This window comes from Laccaria bicolor, genomic scaffold (assembly GCF_000143565.1).
Source record: "Laccaria bicolor S238N-H82 LACBIscaffold_27 genomic scaffold, whole genome shotgun sequence".
In the NCBI taxonomy this organism is placed as follows: domain Eukaryota; kingdom Fungi; phylum Basidiomycota; class Agaricomycetes; order Agaricales; family Hydnangiaceae; genus Laccaria; species Laccaria bicolor.
The window spans coordinates 298,401-316,949 of record NW_001889898.1 but is presented as its reverse complement, the minus strand read 5'-3'; the positions used below and the strand labels follow the sequence as shown (position 1 = coordinate 316,949).

Here is an 18,549-nt window from a genome sequence, read left to right as displayed (position 1 = left end):
ACGTTACCAGTCTGAATACCTAAATCCTTGGCATATATCGCCATTGTCCCCCACATACTACATTGTTTTATAATAGCTCTCATGTATTTACATTATCCCGTTAGCCAGTTTAGCCAAATACGGAATGTGTGGCTCTCGGAGCCATTATAAGTAGATATTTTTGCGACGACGCGTCGAAGTGTCGCGTGAGCCTGCTCCTTCACTCCCTCACTCAAACTGCTTTAATTTAATTACATCACCCCTTCAAAGTATGTCTTGGAAGCACAGTAGCATATAAAAATTTAAAAGCAGAGGCTTGAGAACTGCAGTGTATTTCCCAATGAGCCCTCCCAGAAAAATGGCATTTTTTTGCAGCCAGTATGTACAAAGAACCTCATTTATATTTTAGCCGTGCATTATCTAAATCCCAACAGGTGTTGCAAAAATTGTGGCCTCTAAAACTTCGCCTTTTATCCTTAAAATGTAGTCTATTTGGTACAGGTTTCCTCAATCGCGGAAACACCTTTTGATGCACTTTAATTCCACGATTGGGGCCTCGCTATCCCCTATTGTTGAAGTCGCATTTGAGGATCCCGTTTTCGAGGGAAAAGCGGGACCCACAATGGCAGTTTCCACATTTGGGATGCGAGGTTTCCTTGATCGGGGTCACCTCAATTGAACAGATGAGGGGGTCACACAGGGAGTGAACGGAGAGGGGGGCTGAGGTGCAAACAACCCAGTTGGGAGTTCAGGGATGCCTGAGGGCGAGAGCAGACCATTGATTACAAAGAGGAGGAGGGGGGACAGGGATCAGAGGGGGGAACGGGGAGAGAGCAGAAAAAACGGATTCATTCGTGTGACACTATCTACGCTATCGAGGACTCCGCGAACGCGGACTGCTGGAGAGAGGTTACCAGCCGCGTGACGGAGGTGACGGCGCGCGCCAAAAGGGAGGGTTGCCAGAGGACACGTGACGTAACCCGGTCACGTAACCAGGCATGATACACTAGTAATATGAGTTGTCATCACCATAATCCCCGATGCTGAGACTGTACTCCACATCTAGGTTTAGTAGATGTTGACTTGATTCCTGTGGATTTATAAATGATAATTGTAAGATAGATGACAGGCAGGTGCCTCTGTACCTTCAACAAGCTGAGAAGCTTTCAGAAAACCTTGTTGGCACATATTTGGATTCCATTCCGATCGCGCGATCACCAAACAATAATTTCAAGTCGAGTCAACGATCATAATCTAATCTATTGTTTTCTTTCTCCCCCATTGTGCCAACCATGTCAACGCCCGAAGAGAAATACGAACTCATAACCCGCAGACTACAAGAAGTCCTCGGCGGCGACTCGATAAAAGCCATTCTGGCGGAAGGAAGGCATCCGAAATGTTACTGGGGTGCGTCGCTCGTTTGATCCCGAATTTCAGGCGTTTTAATTTGTGTGATTAATGTATAGGAACTGCACCGACTGGACGACGTTTGTGATCCATCTACACACCAACAATTCCCAGCAGATTCTGACAAAAGGATAAAGCGCATATAGGCTACTTTGTCCCCTTGACCAAGATCGCTGATTTTCTGAACGCGGGTGTTCATGTACGTATCGTTTTGGTTCTTCTCCTTCCTTTTGATCCCTACTAACCCTTCCATCGACCACATATCAGGTGACTATACTCCTCGCAGGTGAGTTGCGCTTTTACTTTATCGGCCCTTACCCTAACCCTCCTTCTAGACGTTCACGCGTTCCTCGACAACCTTAAAGCCCCACTCGAGCTTGTTGAACATCGAACGCAATACTACCAACGCTTACTAACGACTGTCTTCACATCCCTCGGCATCCCTACATCAAAGCTCAAGTTTGTTCAAGGGTCGTCCTACCAACTCACTAAAGAGTATAACCTCGACAACTACAAACTATGCGCCATCGTATCGGAACATGATGCGAAGAAGGCCGGGGCGGAGGTGGTCAAGCAGGTTGAGAGCCCGCTGTTGAGTGGGCTGCTCTATCCTGGCTTACAGGCATTGGACGAACAATACCTTGATGTTGACTTTCAATTCGGTGGTGTGGACCAGGTAAGTTTCCCTTCCTCAACCTCAACCTTATCCCTCCCTTTCCACCTTTCTCCTTCGCAAGCTAACAACCCTCCCACTAGCGCAAAATCTTCACATTCGCAGAACTCTACCTCCCCCGACTCGGCTACGCCAAACGCGCTCACTTAATGAACACCATGGTCCCCGGCCTCGCAGGCGGCAAAATGTCTGCGTCCGACCCCAACTCCAAAATCGACTTTTTGGATTCTCCCGAGGTTGTCAAGAAGAAACTGAAAGCCGCCTTTTGCGAGGAAGGAAACGTCGACGAGAACGGGGTGTTGGCGTTCGTTGGGGCGGTGTTGATCCCCATCTCCCAACTTCGTCTATCGCGCCAACAAAGTGAGGAGCTCGAAGCGGGCCTAGGCGACCAACGCCCATTCATCAGCAATGACGCGCCCCCTGGAACCGTGTTCACCATCGAACGTGACGCCAAGTTCGGAGGCCCATCGCATTATTCCTCCTTTGAGCATTTGAAGGAGGAGTTTAGGGAAAAGAAGGTCCATCCTGGGGATTTGAAAGCCAGCGTGACGAGTGGGATCAATCGGCTGCTTGAGCCGATTCGGAAGGCGTTTGAAGGGGATGAAGAGTGGAAGCGGATAGCGGGGTTGGCTTATCCTGAGGCTGGGAAGGTTGAGAAGAAGAAAAAGGTGAGCTGACCGTAAAATCCGAGAGAGTGGGGACCAGGAGCTTATTTTGCTGTGTGTGTGTAGGAAAAGGTGTACCATCCACCGCCGCCTGGGAAGGGGAAGAACGCGAAACGCGCGCAGGTCGACGGTGATGTTCCAGTGGAGCAGGGGACGGCTACGTCAGTTGTGGTGGATGGCCAGGGGGCCATCGCTGTTGTTGATGCCGCCAGCTCGGATGTTGTTTCGTCGAAAGAAGTCGTGACCGTTGTGGACGGGGCATCATAACAGAGTCAACGTCGATATACGTTCAATGTACAACATTAGATAAAATTTACGGATTTCAGTTCACGGAGTTTCTGCATCTACAATTATTGTCTCCGAACGAGGAGGTGAGGAGCGAAGCTCCGAGCTGACGAGCAAGGCGTTCTAGAGACTTTGGACGATTATGGCCGCGACGTAGACCAACGTTTCGTCTGTTAAAGAGACTCATCAGGCGGCGGGGTGGTCTTTTACCACCAAGAAGAACATTACGTAACTATCCCAGAATCACGGGATCACGTGTGTGCGCCCTCAGAGTTGCGGAATCCGCGATGGGACTCGACGCGTTTAGTTCACTCTCGAGGCCCTTTTGATTTCTAACCCCTCAATGGTAGAGTACTAGATTGTCTACCATTGCTTGTAGGTTGTTAGAGTGATAGGAAACTGAAATTTATCTTCATTCAATTTATTCTTTGGGTGACTCTGCTGCAGGCAGCTGAAAGGTGATTTAAAAATCACGTATCACCGGTATCAAATGCATAGAATGAAGTGGAATAAAATTTCTGTCTCTCAAAAGGGAATGACTGATGGTGAAACCGGATTTTTATTATCAAAAATCGAATTTTTTACATCTACTCGAAGGAGCAGCTGCCGGCGGTCCATGTCAGACTATCTTCTCAAGAAGAGGACTTCAAAAAGATAGTCAAGATGTTCTCATCTCGTTTACGAGCTCGAGGATACCCGGGGAGATGGCTTCGGTCAGTCTTTTCAGGTGTGTCATATGCCGACGAGCGCCCAAAAGCACTCACCCCTTACAGTGCTTTGCATTGCCGTTTGCACAATGAGTTTTGGAAATCGTGTTTGTGTGTGTTGTACCGTGACCCTCAAATCAGGAAGTAAGAGACCGCTTACGGACGCAACATCCAACAAGGCCTGCAATCTCCTGCGGTGGACGCTGTTGCTCATCATGGCAAACAATCCTTCGCGCGCGCATCTCATCCGATACCTGAGGCGCAACAAAAGTTGGGTTTGAGAAATTCAAAATTCTCAAAGTCGTCCTGATGTGTGACAATCTGTGACGAACATACAAAACCAAACACAATTTTCGCAAATTCGGTGTGCAGACGGCAATGCAAAGCACTGTAGTCCTGTTTTTACCGCGCCATCCGAACCGTGTCAGAAAATGCTTATGTAAAGTGCGGACTTTGAAACCGCGTCGCGTCAATAGTATTACCTCCTTGCCATTTTGCTCTCGACGCGATAGCCCAAGCAATTCTGCCCTAATACACGTCAAACTTCATATTCTACATCTTGACTGATTTAGAATCCGTCATGACGACTTAATGATGGCTCGACAACCCCGCTGGCAGGACCCTGAAGGACTTGACACGATCAATACAATTGTCAAGAAACTCATACCACATTGGACGAATGGACTGCATGCGGTCCAACTGGAGCTCGTTTCTGCCATTCTGGATGGAAAGAGCGCGCTATGCTGTACTGCTACTGGCGACGGAAAATCAGCAGCGTTCTCGGTCCCGACTCTGGTGCTTCTGGAGTATAACAAACACTCGGAGTCATATGTAGCTGGGCTTCCAACTCGGAAGCAGCCTATCGGGATAGTAATCACACCAACAAAGGGGCTGGCTGATAACATTGTACGTCTATCAGTGATTTCCTTGTTCTGCTAATGAGTTTCGGCCTAGGTTCATGAACTGTCAAGGCTGAACATCTCTGCATTCTCGTACTGCAAAGAGACTCTAAGCGCCGCGCGGATGGCTGGGATCCGTTTAGCAGGTGAAATCAAAAATTGCATTAAATGGCAGGTCATTTGCATGGATCCCGAGCACCTGCGCGACAAGGAGTGGAGAGAAATCACCGAGTACCCAACTTTTCGAGCAAACATCTTGTTCGCGTGCGTCGACGAGGTCCATCTGATCAACGAATGGGGTCTTTCTTTTCGTCTAGCCTTTGGGACCATCGGATCTTTTCTACGCGGTCGTTTTCCCTCTTTGATATCTATTGTCGGTCTGACTGCAACTCTCGAGCCTGGGATTCCGACGGTTGCCATCTGCAAAAGTCTTGGTTTCTTCGAAGGAAACTTTACGCTAATTCGCAGGTCAAACGAGCGTCCAAATACACAGTTCACTATACAATTTCTCACCCACGGGCTCAACGGCGACAAATTTCCCGATATTCTTCCGTACCTCGCCAGTGGGCGAAAGACTATTATTCATTGCCGATCTGTCAATCAAGTCTCGCAAGTTTTTGCTTATATCTGGCGCCTGCAACCCGACGGGAGTGACAAACTCATTCGAGCTCGAGTTTATCACAGCATATGTCCTGCTGAATACAACAAACAGACAATCGAACTTCTTGAGACCGAACCACGCTTACAGATCGTTGTTTCAACCGTCGCTTTTTCGAATGGGCTCAACGCAAAGTCTCTTCTGGATAGTCTTTCGCTTGGATTTGCTTCAACGTTTAACGAGTCGTGGCAGGAGAAAGGCCGTGTTGGAAGGGATCCGAAAACGATTGGACGTGGCATTATCTTTGCCCATCGGAGTGTAATAAAAGAAGCCGAAGCGTACCTCACATGTAAGTCCCATGGTTTGACCCTTTGTAACGATGCTGACTGTAACTAGCGCTTACCTCACCTGTTCAACCCAAGACCCGCTCAAAGAAAGTCAAGGCTCCTCGTGTTCTTGATAAATCCAAAGCTCTCGTTATCACCGAAAAACATTGCTATATTGCCTGCATTAACACTTGCTATGGGAATCCTTCTTTGGATCCCTCTCGTCCAGATTTATCTCGCCTGGATTGCCTCGCCGCCGCTCGTTCCTTACCTTGTTCACTCTGTCTAACACGACGAGGGCTCGACACTATTGTTTTCCCACCATCTCTATTGCCTGCAGGTTCAGCCCCGTTGCCTTTGTTGATGGTGCCTCGAGCTATCCCTAAATCGTCAACACCAAAAAAAGATAAGTTGAAGAAGAAGGAACGATTAGCCGCAGAGAAACACTTACTCAATTTCGGTGAATCCATCCATCAAATTGAACAACGCTCAGACAACCACGCCTTTCGACCACGCTCCTCGTACTTTCCGGCTCGCATCCTGTCTTTAATACTCAACACATTGCTTATCATTCATTTTCCATCAGATCTTGGCCGTATTCTTCATGACACATGGACCTACTACTCTATTCATGGATCAGCGCTCTTTGACTGCATCATTGAAATCCAAACATCAATCAACGTTCAACGAAATACTGCACAAGAACTTACTCTAGCTAAGCAACATGAAAAACGGCAGGCCGCAAGAGCTTTTAACGACGACAACACTCCTGATTCGGACCCTGAATGCCCTGAAGAAACAGTCAACGAACTTCCCACACAAAAACCGGATGATTTCCCAGCCCGCAAACGCCAAGCGCTTGAAGATACGACGAACACCACAAAGCGGCCACGGCGAGCTCCTAGAGCTGCTCAGCTCAGCGTTGCCCAAGTCCTTGAAGACTATGGTCCGCGGTACCGCACCCGCCGAAATGCGCTTGTAGAAGGATCATCTGGGGGTGATAATGGAAAAGAGAATGGAGGTCTGAGGAGATCGAAAAGAAAATAAAAATATTTGAACAGTGTTATTCTACTCTGAATTATACATATATATCTTCTTCGTCAACACTATTATTACCATCAGAAAGAGCTTCGCAGTCCTCAATGCCATCGTCATCGCCACTCGAGTTTTCTTCATCCTCTCCACATTCCTGATTGTGCCAAGTATCATGAGCCAACCGGTTGTCCAAGAGGTAAACATCATGGTCAGAACCGCTGACCAGATGGGCATTACTAGGGTCATCTTCATTTTCATCCTCGGATTGTGTACCTTGAGATGAGGATGAAGTCGAATGGGATTTGGAACCAGTGCACGACTCGGAGGAAGTTTCACATTCATTGGAAGGTGGGCTGAGGTCGATGTCATCAGATTTGTCGGTAGCTGGACTTTGCAGCTCATGGTTAGGGACATTGTCGTCTTGACAAACCTGAACGATCTCTGCAATAACGTCAGCAAAGGTCATCGACTTGCTGATAAAATCATTCAGTTTTCCAGAGTCGAGTCGTGAATACCCCTCATTAAATTGATTAGTTGCAGCATGGCCCAGTGTCCTTCCGGTGACGAAAAGGTGAATGTTTTCCTCCATGAACAAGGCAAGGAGAAGGCGGAGTTCATCACGAAGATGGGGAGAGGTATGTGATTTTCCACGGCTCTTCAAGGAAAATACATTTTCGATCTCTTCCTTGATTCGTAAGAAATGATCGACATTTGGAGAGAGAGTATGTCGATAAAAGTTGTCGTCAAAATCGCCGCCTCGTTTCTTGACCATATCCTCAAGCCAACGGTTATAATGCTCTTGAAGCAAGTTGGCTTCAATCCACTTTCCAAGCTCACCAGTTATATTAACCAGCCAGTTATTCAAAATTGCGTCACGAAGATCTTGAGAGGCCTCGTATCGCAGAAGACAGTACACTTCCAGAAGATAGTGCACGTAGTTTTGATGAGATGATCCAGCAAAGCTAAATATCCAGATCTATAGACAAAATGTCGACACAAAATCTGATAGAAAAAGTCGAAATTACTGCACCTTCAATATCTCAAATACACGTCCAATATCCCCCTCTGGAACAGCATAAGAAATCTCAGTCCACCAGCCGAAATCCTGGAGAAAGAGAATGCTGTTAGCAAGAACCCAATCGCCGTCAAATTTATCCGCCTCGTGGTGGACCTTTGGAACATCCTCAGTTGGAAGAGCTGGTGGAGCAGCCTGTGAAATATCCATCGCAATGTCCAACGACCTGATATTTGAGATGGGAGCATGGAAGGGAACTTTCATACGATCTGGTGCATCCTTCGATTCAAGAAGAGAGAGCGCCTGTTCATATGCATCTTGCGATGCATAACGCCTCACAAGAATATCTGCTTGGATTAATATGGTTTCAAGGGAAGGCAGTTCCTTTTTTTCTTCTAGGTTGGCAAAATGCGAAAGAAGATCTGATTTCGCCTCGAGAAATACTCTGCAGGCATCCGATGTCAGAAGTTTGTTAAAGCGAGGGTGGGATTGACGCACCTCCAACAATCGAGAACTTGTGCCTCCCAGATTAAAGTCATACTTCTCACAGTGGGGTAGTAGTCACAGCTATTAAGGTTGGTTGGTCGTTTGAAACCAGCGGCACCTGAGCATCGAGAAAGAGATGAAGGATCTTGCGAGGTTGCTGGCCCATAATGATTTGCGGCAATCGAGTTGACCATTGTGGCTTTTGAATGCCAAATTTCCGGCGTAGAGATGCGATTTCGGAATGACTTGTGATTATCTGGAATAGAACACAAATATTTTTGTAGGCAAAGGGCTGCCGCATACGAAGCACCGTCGCCACCATTCCAAGAGAGAAGTCGATCCGCCGCTCTTGAGTCAATACCCATCTGTTCATCAAAGTCCATGATTGCTCGCGCCATCCCTTGAGTCTCAGTCTCTCTTTCGGCATTGGTTCCTAACGGTTGTACAACAGTCTTTCGTCCTTCGCGCATGCGATGCTTTGCAATGGGCTCCGAGCGAAATCAAGTTGAAATTTCCTTCGACATAGGCTTGAGTTGTGGGATGTAGTCGACGAGAGCGCGAGCCCAGTGTAACGATTGAACGGCGTGAACATGAGTCCAATCAATGTCGTTCCTGAGAGTTTCAACGGTCATAGTCTTCCGTTTTTTCTGAGCGACGCATGCAAGATGACTCTGTAAGTCAAAAGAACCAGGTTTGCAATCATCGAGGCGTATTGCGGTTGCTGCAGTCCCAACTTTGAGTATACTTTGGCGAGCGATACCTCCTTCATATACCGGACAGTACTCTTGGACGTTATCCAAGACAACGCACCACTCCGTCTCTCCTCGTTCAGTTGCGGCCTTGACGGAAGCCTGTAGAATAGCAAGGCTTGAACCTGTCATAGAGTCGAGAGCCTTGCGTGCGGTTGTATCGCTAATGATCTTTCCAAATCGGCTGTAAACGCGCTTGACATCGACATGGGATTTGGCTGCAAAATGCCAAATACCCAAAACCATCGCGAGATCTCCATTTGCATAGTGGTTTCGTGTTAAAATGAACGAGCTGATAGCGCCGACTTGAACCTAAGAAAATAGATAAGTACTCGATGACGATTCAGATTAGCTGAATACTTACTATCGGATGTGGGCATCGCTTCTTTAAAATGACAATACCATTCTTGCGGGAGGCAGTCATTGACTCGGTGAGGTACCAAGAAACAGGTGCCCGAGCCTTGTATTTCTCGCAGAGAGCAGAAATACTAAATCTCCCGAGAGCCTCCCAGGTTACAACATTAACACGATCCATGCAACGGCCATTTGTCGAAGCTCGAAGCTGTGTGTTGTCGTCCTTGGCAGTAAGCGCATATATCTCATGGTGAACATGATCGGCAACAAGATTTGTTGCCCATGAGAACAAAGACAGACGAGCGTGGAAGATTTCCCCAGGAGAGACAGAAGGCGAGAACAACGCATGGCGCTCAGAATAAAGTGGTGAAGCCGGTGAAGGCGCGCTGTGTTTGTGCTTGTAGATGAGGGAAATGATGTCCGACATCTTGACCTTATTTCTTCCCTGGAGAAAACGAGAAACAGCCTTCACGTGACAAGTGCCTCGAGGGTCAGATTCCCCAGAGAGGTGGCTGGGATTGTAGAACAATATCTTCAAAAACTTGCCAACAGAATCAAATCCAGAGTCCTTCAGAAACGTTTCCATTCGCTCAAACTTCGATGACAGCTTCTGTGCGTTGCTTTCGGGAGGTTTGATCAGTTGAGGTTGGCTCAAAGATCCGCCAAGGGAGCCAGGATTGTGAAATGGGGAGCCAGGAATTAGAGATGTAGTATGCGAAGACCCGTGTTGGTCGTTTTGAGATGTTGGAAGAAGAGAATTCGACGGAGATGGCAGGAAGGGTGTGATAAACGCTGGAGCTTCGGGTATTTCAGGGATTGGCTTCAACTTCTTGAAGGATCTGACAGTTCGGACGTTGCTATCCATTAAGATCGAGGTTGTAATGAAATACGAATGGAATTTGTGGTGATAGACGGTGTCACCAAGGTTTAAACGCGTCGAGAGTTCTAAGGGCGTTCCTCAATATTGACGCGACGCAGTTTTAAAGTCCGCACTTTACATAAGCAATTTCTGACACGGTTCGGAGGGTGTGGTAAATAACAGACTTCATATTATCGTGAACAAAGGTACGACTTCACATAATATCGAAGTCTGTCTATGAGAGACTACTCACCCCTCGTACTCCTATACCTGAATGGGAGAACAAGGGCCGGCTATATGTCCTGAAACTCATTCACAATCCACTGTGGGACTCTGTAGAATTCGGTCCCATATGGAAAACTCTGCATGATGCTTGGGAGGAAACTGGGCTTGGAAAACCCGATGACCGCTTCCTTGCATCCTTTAAAAAACCAGAGGCTTTGAATGACCGATTGAATAAAATCAACCGTGAGATGATCGAGGCTTACCAAGCTGAACAAGCAATGACCGTTTGAACCCGTTTTTTTACACCTACTCTCGAACCACCTGCCGGCGGTCCCTGCGGGACCACCGTATGCAGCTGCTCCTTCGAGTAGATGTAAAAAATTCGATTTTTGATAATAAAAATCCGGTTTCACCATCAGTCATTCCCTTTTGAGAGACGGAAATTTTATTCCACTTCATTCTATGCATTTGATACCGGTGATACGTGATTTTTAAATCACCTTTCAGCTGCCTGCAGCAGAGTCACCCAAAGAATAAATTGAATGAAGATAAATTTCAGTTTCCTATCACTCTAACAACCTACAAGCAATGGTAGACAATCTAGTACTCTACCATTGAGGGGTTAGAAATCAAAAGGGCCTCGAGAGTGAACTAAACGCGTCGAGTCCCATCGCGGATTCCGCAACTCTGAGGGCGCACACACGTGATCCCGTGATTCTGGGATAGTTACGTAATGTTCTTCTTGGTGGTAAAAGACCACCCCGCCGCCTGATGAGTCTCTTTAACAGACGAAACGTTGGTCTACGTCGCGGCCATAATCGTCCAAAGTCTCTAGAACGCCTTGCTCGTCAGCTCGGAGCTTTGCTCCTCACCTCCTCGCTCGTGTGTCAATTGACACTTGCACTGCCCTTGCGAGGTTCATTGGTCATTTATGGAGGTGTACCCTCCCGCAGGTTGGGGTACCCCTGGGATTTTATAAATCCGCTACCCGTACCCGCAAAAACCCACACCCGTGGACGCGGGTACAAGTTCTGACAGGTATGGGTACAATCCTGGGAATACCCCGGGGTTAGCCATGACAATCCCTACGAAAATGTCATAAGAACGCTAAGGGAGATCTCTTGAAGCACGGCATGACCTCTGAGCTGCTCAACTAGGTCAATAAGGAGCATGGTGAAGCGTGCAATGCGACGCGACACGATGCAGAACTAATATTTGAACATCACGTGTCGAATGTCACGTTTCCGGCCATACAGATCGCCACACAGATCGCCACACATGATCGCCATACTTTCCAATGCTGACATGCCCTCCTCCGAACGGGACGTACAAGAAAATATCGGGATAATATCGTAATACTACGGTCTGCGCAAGAGACCATTAGCATCCCATGCAGTCACGTCATGGTCGTTATACTACCAGTCTCTTTGAGTAATCATATATATCGTACATCAGTCCACATTCTCGTGCTGAAGGGATGAGAGCAGCCACATGTTGCGTCTGGTGTTAGCCTCCACATAATCCTCAAGCCCAACACTCTCACAATATCCAACGCCTTCCATCGTGACCTCTTTCCCATCAACGTGTCCTGTCGCTACCACGGTGGACGCTGCTTCTGCATACTCAGTCAACCCACCCTGCCACAACGACTGCTGATCACAGACAGTAGTCACGACGACATCAAGATTGACCGTTGCTGACTGCACAACAAGGTGCCATGCTGAGGGATAATTCGCGTCTGTTTCTGGGCTCTTTGCGAATTGGCCGACGTCCAACTTCGCTTCGACAAGACTCGATGATTTCCCTTCGACGTAGACTCCAAAACCCCATAAAGAAGGTACGATTTTACCGCTGTGTGGGCAAGCCAGCGTGAGGGCGCGGTTACCATCAAACTGGAACTCGAACCAGCACCATCCGCCGCCCCCCGGCTTTGTTGGACTGGTTGGCACATCCCAACCACCCCACTGATGGTCCATCCAGGTGACACCTGAGGTAACAACATGGTGATGCCCGTCAATTTTCACAGATCCGGTTGTGGACTGGTTAGCCCAGCTATAGTAGTACCATGTTGGCCCACCAGGCGCACCAACAAACCCGTTGACGCCCTGCAAGAAAAGTGGGTTCGTGGCGGAACAATCTAGATCGATCTCTATCGTTGGGCAACCAACAAGAGAGTCGCCTGGACCGTCTATGTGCACGCGTAGGGGGAAGACATCAACACTGCCGTTGAACGAGTTCTTCCCGACAGTCAGATGGAACGGGTTGTTGCCATACTTGACACCACCCTCGATTGGAGCGCGTGCGATGACTGGAAAGGCATGATGAACAGCCGGGGCACCAGGCATCTCGATTGTGATACCCAAAGATGTGCTGAAGATCTGCCGGTCTAGATCTGTGGTATGCTTTGGCGAGGACGCATGTGTACCAATGGCCTTGCGGAAAATGATGAAGACCGCGCTGACACGGCCACCACATTCGAGGTTGAGGCTGAGCGTAACGAAGTACCATTCAAACGGCACATCGAAATGCAAGCGGTGCTCGGCAGGGAAGTGCAGTGCAGGTGCAGGCGGAATCGATTTGGGAAGGGTGAGGCCCGTGCTGGTCCATCCGCCAAGAAGCTCCCAGGCTGCTTCTATGTCGGTTGGTGACGGGGATGATGAGGCCACTTGCTTGACAAGTGCCAGGATCGAGGGATCGTGAAAGCCTTCGATTGTATCGACGAACGACAAGAAGATCTTTCCCAACTTGGAGTTCTTCTTCGCGGTGATATGACTGTCTTCGGCCATTCTGTGAAGTACGCTTTGCCAGACTTCCCCCCCCATCCCCTCGCACTTTTAAGCGTTTCGAAAACCTCTTCCCACAATCTGTCGCTGTCACCGCCCAACCGGTAGTGATCGAACGCCGAGAACAAACCGGCGCCCGCTCTAAACTGTTCGGAACCCGCCAAAAGGATTCCGCTATCCATCGCATCGAGTCTACACTGAACATTGGTCTCTGCACCATATCCCGCATAGAAAATAAGAATTGGGTCTCCACGTTTAATCCGCTCATCACCCCGGAGGTCCATGAATCCCTGGATTATGGCGGCTCTTGTGGCGGCTTCATCTGAGGGAGGCACGGATAGGTCCTCTTTTAGGTATTCTTCGACTGAGTCAGCGTCGTTCACTGCTCTGAGAACAGTGAATTCAGGGCAGTTGATGCCAATGGTTGAGGAGCGGTGGGGTTTCTGTGGATTTAACTCCCCAGTTAGTGGATGTACATAATTCTGCGAGCAAAGATGAACGCACGGCTTGACTGGCGTGGGGGATGACGGCTTCACGGCGCTTTTAAATAAAGTTTCTTCAGACTAAAATTGGCGTGAAATACCAAGGAGAATCCTGACCTGAATATGTAGAGACGCCTGGGGTGATTTCCATCAGCTAGATCATGAAATGCCTGGGATCTTTAACGAGCTGGAATTCGAAAGGACCTTAACATTGGACGCGGAGTCAACGCGTGGAAGAATTCTAGAACCAAGTTGTATTCAGCATGCGTCACAAGATGACTACCTCAAAAAATACACGACTTACTTTACCTCTTCCTATTGGTCTCTATCGATAATCAGATAATTGAATGAACTCGTTATAGGCGAAGGGAGGAAAATCTCAACTGTAAGCGTTTCCAGAACAATTCAACGTAATTCTCAACGAGGACATCGGCGGTTTCGAAGAACCGGTTGGCAGGCACTAGTGATTGTAGGAACAGAGTCAAAGCAGCGTTCTAAAGCCGAGTCATGGGGGCTACTTACTTGACTGAGTCAGCCCCAATGGGTAGGCTATCCTGCACGGGTTTACCAAAGAGGCCTTGGCGGATGTCTGACAGCAATTTCAATTGTCTACTTCCTCGAAACCGGGCGAGCAACGTGCAAGATAAGAATGAGACGTGGAGCACCTTGTTCCTGACATGCAGGTGCGGTAAGGTCATGTGCGAATTCTGTTTGTTCTCGAAAAACGACTGGGATCTGTTTCCAATCCAACTGTCCCATCAGAGATCGACCCCCACCCCGTCAAAGTCATTGAACGCAATTCACACTCTCTCTCACGCCAATGCGCCACATAGAGTGAATTCTATGCCGCCGATAAAGTTCCTGACGTGCGACGAGAAAACAAGTAGTATGGGGGGGAAGAGAATCCATGAGTTGGTGACGGGTTGAGGTAGGATTTTTCCAACGTTCCAGCCTAAGGAGCGAGATTCTGGTTTGTACCATTTGTGTTGAGATTCGAGCATGATAAACGTCCTGGCGAGATGAGGGTCGGTGGGGTAGACTTGAAAGGAACGGTATAACTCATGCCCGAGCCTCCGACGACTTGTGGTGTCCAGAACACGCCGCCTCTTACGCCATTCCTGGATTAGAAATGGAGGGCAGGGCGGTAAAGCTAGAAGTGTTGGTGTTACTGTCCGAGCCGACGTATATGATATAATACACAACGTACCCGCTAATCCAAAAGATAGTTGCACCACAAAGCTGGAAAAATGCCGCACAAACTTGCGCCGATACTTCCTACCGAACGTGAACCGTATCCAACGCTTCTCCTCCCCCACATCCTCTCTCTTGACCTCCATGACTATGGTGAACGTCCCGATCAAAGGAGGCATGTCGTCGCTGTTCCACACCTCGATCCCAAATTCAATAGTCGCGCCGATGAAGGCAGTGACGCCTGTGCTTGATGGGTCACGCCAAAGTGGGAATTGATGAGCGGGAGGAAGGAGGCGACACCGTTGACAATCCAGATGATGGTTTCTGGTGTGACGCTCTACGATTTGGGAGACAATTAGCTATTGGATGTGTATTTTTGCAGGGAGAATATAAGACGTACCGTAGCCACCCAAGTAGACGCGCTATTTTTCCTCAACGAAGTTGTTTCATGGCATTCTTTCGTTGGTACGCAGTGACACATGGGCGTGTCTGTGTTTCCTATCATGTCTGGAAGTCCATTTCGGCATTCGTACTTCACCTCCATGGGTGTGGGTCAGATCTGCATGGGTGCAATGGAAAGCGGGAGCTCCCCAACCTCAACCTCCCGGATGCATCACGTGACTTGTTTGATATGTATAGGCCCTCTAAGCGCTAAGCGGACACTCAAATCTTTGTTATATCTAGTAGTGCGAGCTACGCCCACCTTGGTGCGTCCATCGACAATCGTTAATCCTTGATCGCAGTCAACATGGCGAATTCAGTGGAAATCCCACAAGATATTATCGACAGTGTTGTTGCGGCACTTGGCAATGACAAGTGTTCACTCAAGCAATGTGCCCTGGTTTCTTCCTCCTTCCTTCTCCCAAGTCGCAAGCAGCTCTTCTACAGCATTACTTTTGGATCCATCAATGAAGATTGCCAGAGGCGTCATCAATTCCTCGTCCAAAATCCAGTCATTCGATCATTTGTCAGAAGGATGAATGTCCATCTTTGCAGGTACTGTTGGGGTTCCAAACCTGCTTCTGGCAAGGTGGTACTTGCCATTCTCCAACTCCCGTTCTGTCACTTGGAGGAATTCTTCCTCTCTTACAATTCGTACGTTCAGGATTGGGGTGGCTTTAGCGGTGAAATGAAGGATGCACTCTCGACTCTCATCCATTCACCCACCCTCAAAATCCTCTCCCTCTATATGATCGACAATGTACCAATTACCCTCTTCCTTGGCATTGTCCACTTCACGCAATTGCATCTAAATCATGTCTCCCTCAACTACTCTGATGGCGAGCACCCAAGCTCTCTGACACCGAAGGGAGTGGCGACAACGGCTTCTCATACAGTGATTGACTGATGTGTGTGGTCTTTCAGCCTGAGGAAGACAGAGCATGGTAGGAGATTTCCTAAATATGCTTATTTCTCACTGATTCGGGTCCTCTGGACATAGATTATCTGACTGAGACGACATTCTTACCATTCATGTCCCATCTGCGCGTTCTCGAAATAGACATTAACCCGTCCGATTCCACAAGGATGTCTAACTTCGCCATCTTGTCCTTTTTGATGCGTTGTCTTTTTGCCAGTCTCTCATCCCCTGCCACACTTGAACATCTCAAGCTCGTCATTACGTTTGAAGGCAATTACTTCGATCACCGTAAATCTCCTGGGGATCTAGGCCGCGATGATGTGTGGCACCATTTAGACTCCATTGTAACTCATCCGGCTGGTTCACGGTTACAAAGAGTCGACATCAACATCAGGTATTCCCCGCGTTCTGACGATGATGTGGTAGAACCCGAGAACGATGAAATCTTGGCAGCTGTCCTTGATGGTTTACCGCTACTTCAAGACAAAGGGATTTTGTTTGTCGAAGCTGAGATGTGGAGATGACATGATTTTCATACCCGAATACCTATCGGTGGTGACTGGCCAATGACAAAGAGGTAAAACAACGAAAAGTAGATGAGGAGGCCCACCCTTGCGAAGTTTCGAAATCAGGATATTTGATTGCATGGAGTGGCGATATACTAATGAGGGGTCAAACACCTCCCGTTCGTTGTATAAATACAAGTCTCGATGTGACTACGTCCAAGTTTCATTCGGTATAGATATTTACAGATTAATTCAGTCAAATCTTTCATCTACTTTGTATTCACCCCCAGCGACAAATGCTCGTGCACAGACTCCGTATATAATATCCTTTCACTCCGTTGATGTAGCATACTCCGAGTGCCAAGGTTCTTCACTCTGTGGTCCAGAACGTACCCCGCTGTGGATCGCCTTAACCATGTTCGCATCAGGTGCAACACCTCAGGCTGACTGGGGTCCTTAGCGAGCTGGAATTCGAAAGGACATTAACATTGGAGGCGGAGTCAACGCGTGGAAGAATTCTGGAAATAAGTTGTATTCAGCATCCATCACAAGATGGGTACCTCAAAAAATCAACGATTTACCTTGCCTCTCTCTGTTGGTCTCTATCGATAATCAGATAGTTCAATGAACTCTTTACAGGTGAAGAGAGGAAAACCTCAACTGTGAGAGGTACCAGAACAATTCAACGTAATTCTCAATGAGGACATCGAGGAACCCTTATCGGTCTGCAGGTGCTAGTGAGTGTAGGAACAGAGTTGACGCGGCGTTTCAAAGTCGAGTAATGGGGGCTGATTACTTGACACAGTCAGCATTAATTGGCAGGCTATCCTGCACGAGTTTGCCAAAGAGGGCTTGGTTGATGTCCGACGGCGATTTCGCGAGCAGCGTGCAAGATAAGAATAGGAAGTAGAGCGCCTTGTTCCTGACATGCAGGTGCAGTAAGGTCATGTGCGATTTCTGTTTGTTCTTGAAAAACGACTGGGGTTTTTTTTTTTTTCAATCCGATTGTCCCATCTTTCAGAGTCAGAGTAACAAAAATTCAAGAAATCGACCCTGCTCGTCGAATTCATTGAACGCCATTCACACTCTCGCGCCATTGAAGAACGGATCAAGAATGCCCAGGTGCCCCAGAAGGTATACAGCGAGCTCTGATATAACACGCCGCTCTTGGGCACAAACCCGTACCCCAGTGCGTGAGCCCTATGTCGCCGATGAAGTTCCTGACGTGGGACGAGCAAATAAGGAGGATGGGGGGAGGAGAATCCATGAGTTAGTGACGGGTTGACGTAGGATTTTTACAATGTTCCAGCCTAAGGAGCGAGGTTCCTATTTGTACCATTCGTGTTGGGATTCGAGCATGATGAACGTGCTGGCGAGATGAGGGTCGGCGGGGTAGACTTAAAAGAAAGGGTATAACTTACTGTAGACCCGAGCCTTCGACGACTTGTGGTGTCAAGAACACGCCGCCTCTTACGCTATTCCTGGATAAGAAATGGAGGGCAGGGCGGTAAAGCTAGAAGTGTTGATGTTACTATCCGAGCCCACATATATGATATAATCCATAACGTACCCTCTGATCCAAAGGATAGTCGCACCACAAAGCTGGAAGAATGCCGCCAAAGTACCCAAACTCGTGCCAAGACTTCCTATCAAGCGTAAACCGATATCCAATGCTTCTCCCCTCCCCGATCCTCTCTCTTGGCCTCTCTGACTATGGTGAACGGCCCAACCAAAGGAGGCGTGGTCGTCGCTGTTCCAGGCCTCCCACATACCGCAAATGGATCTAAATTCGATGGTCGGGCCGATTAAGGCAGTGAGCCCGTGCTTACTAGGAACACGCCAAAGTGGTAATTGATGAGTGGGAGGAAGGAGGCGACGCCATTAACGACCCAGATGATGTTTCCTGCTGTGAAGCTCTGAGCCAATTAGCTATTGAATCTGTACTTTTGCAGAGTAATTGTAAGA

The 18,549-nt window shown here is 48.2% G+C and overlaps 6 protein-coding genes across 6 annotated transcripts; 2 read left to right on the top strand and 4 right to left on the bottom strand.

Moving 5' to 3' along the window:
- Positions 1-1,271: 1,271 nt before the first annotated feature.
- Positions 1,272-2,736, top strand: LACBIDRAFT_252456 (uncharacterized protein; the record flags this gene model as incomplete). The annotated part of the gene is made up of 6 exons (XM_001884761.1): positions 1,272-1,386; positions 1,446-1,466; positions 1,524-1,585; positions 1,654-1,672; positions 1,722-2,062; positions 2,143-2,736. The coding sequence occupies 6 exons, from the start codon at positions 1,272-1,274 to the stop codon at positions 2,734-2,736; spliced, it is 1,152 nt and encodes a 383-aa protein (XP_001884796.1).
- A 4,699-nt stretch (positions 2,737-7,435) lies between these two features.
- Positions 7,436-10,043, bottom strand: LACBIDRAFT_330448 (uncharacterized protein; the record flags this gene model as incomplete). The annotated part of the gene is made up of 5 exons (XM_001884674.1): positions 7,436-7,550; positions 7,600-8,034; positions 8,088-8,563; positions 8,666-9,136; positions 9,189-10,043. 5 exons carry the CDS (start codon positions 10,041-10,043, stop codon positions 7,436-7,438), a joined length of 2,352 nt encoding a protein of 783 aa, XP_001884709.1.
- A 1,670-nt stretch (positions 10,044-11,713) lies between these two features.
- Positions 11,714-13,048, bottom strand: LACBIDRAFT_304300 (uncharacterized protein; the record flags this gene model as incomplete). The annotated part of the gene is made up of 1 exon (XM_001884673.1): positions 11,714-13,048. The coding sequence occupies one exon, from the start codon at positions 13,046-13,048 to the stop codon at positions 11,714-11,716; it is 1,335 nt and encodes a 444-aa protein (XP_001884708.1).
- Positions 13,049-14,339: 1,291 nt separating this feature from the next.
- On the bottom strand, positions 14,340-15,262 carry LACBIDRAFT_304299 (uncharacterized protein; the record flags this gene model as incomplete). The annotated part of the gene is made up of 3 exons (XM_001884672.1): positions 14,340-14,677; positions 14,735-15,053; positions 15,119-15,262. The coding sequence occupies 3 exons, from the start codon at positions 15,260-15,262 to the stop codon at positions 14,340-14,342; spliced, it is 801 nt and encodes a 266-aa protein (XP_001884707.1).
- A 364-nt stretch (positions 15,263-15,626) lies between these two features.
- On the top strand, positions 15,627-16,066 carry LACBIDRAFT_330446 (uncharacterized protein; the record flags this gene model as incomplete). Its single annotated transcript, XM_001884760.1, has 2 exons — positions 15,627-15,685; positions 15,715-16,066. 2 exons carry the CDS (start codon positions 15,627-15,629, stop codon positions 16,064-16,066), a joined length of 411 nt encoding a protein of 136 aa, XP_001884795.1.
- Positions 16,067-18,054: 1,988 nt separating this feature from the next.
- LACBIDRAFT_304298 (uncharacterized protein) lies at positions 18,055-18,354 on the bottom strand (the record flags this gene model as incomplete). The annotated part of the gene is made up of 2 exons (XM_001884671.1): positions 18,055-18,097; positions 18,155-18,354. 2 exons carry the CDS (start codon positions 18,352-18,354, stop codon positions 18,055-18,057), a joined length of 243 nt encoding a protein of 80 aa, XP_001884706.1.
- Positions 18,355-18,549: the final 195 nt, after the last annotated feature.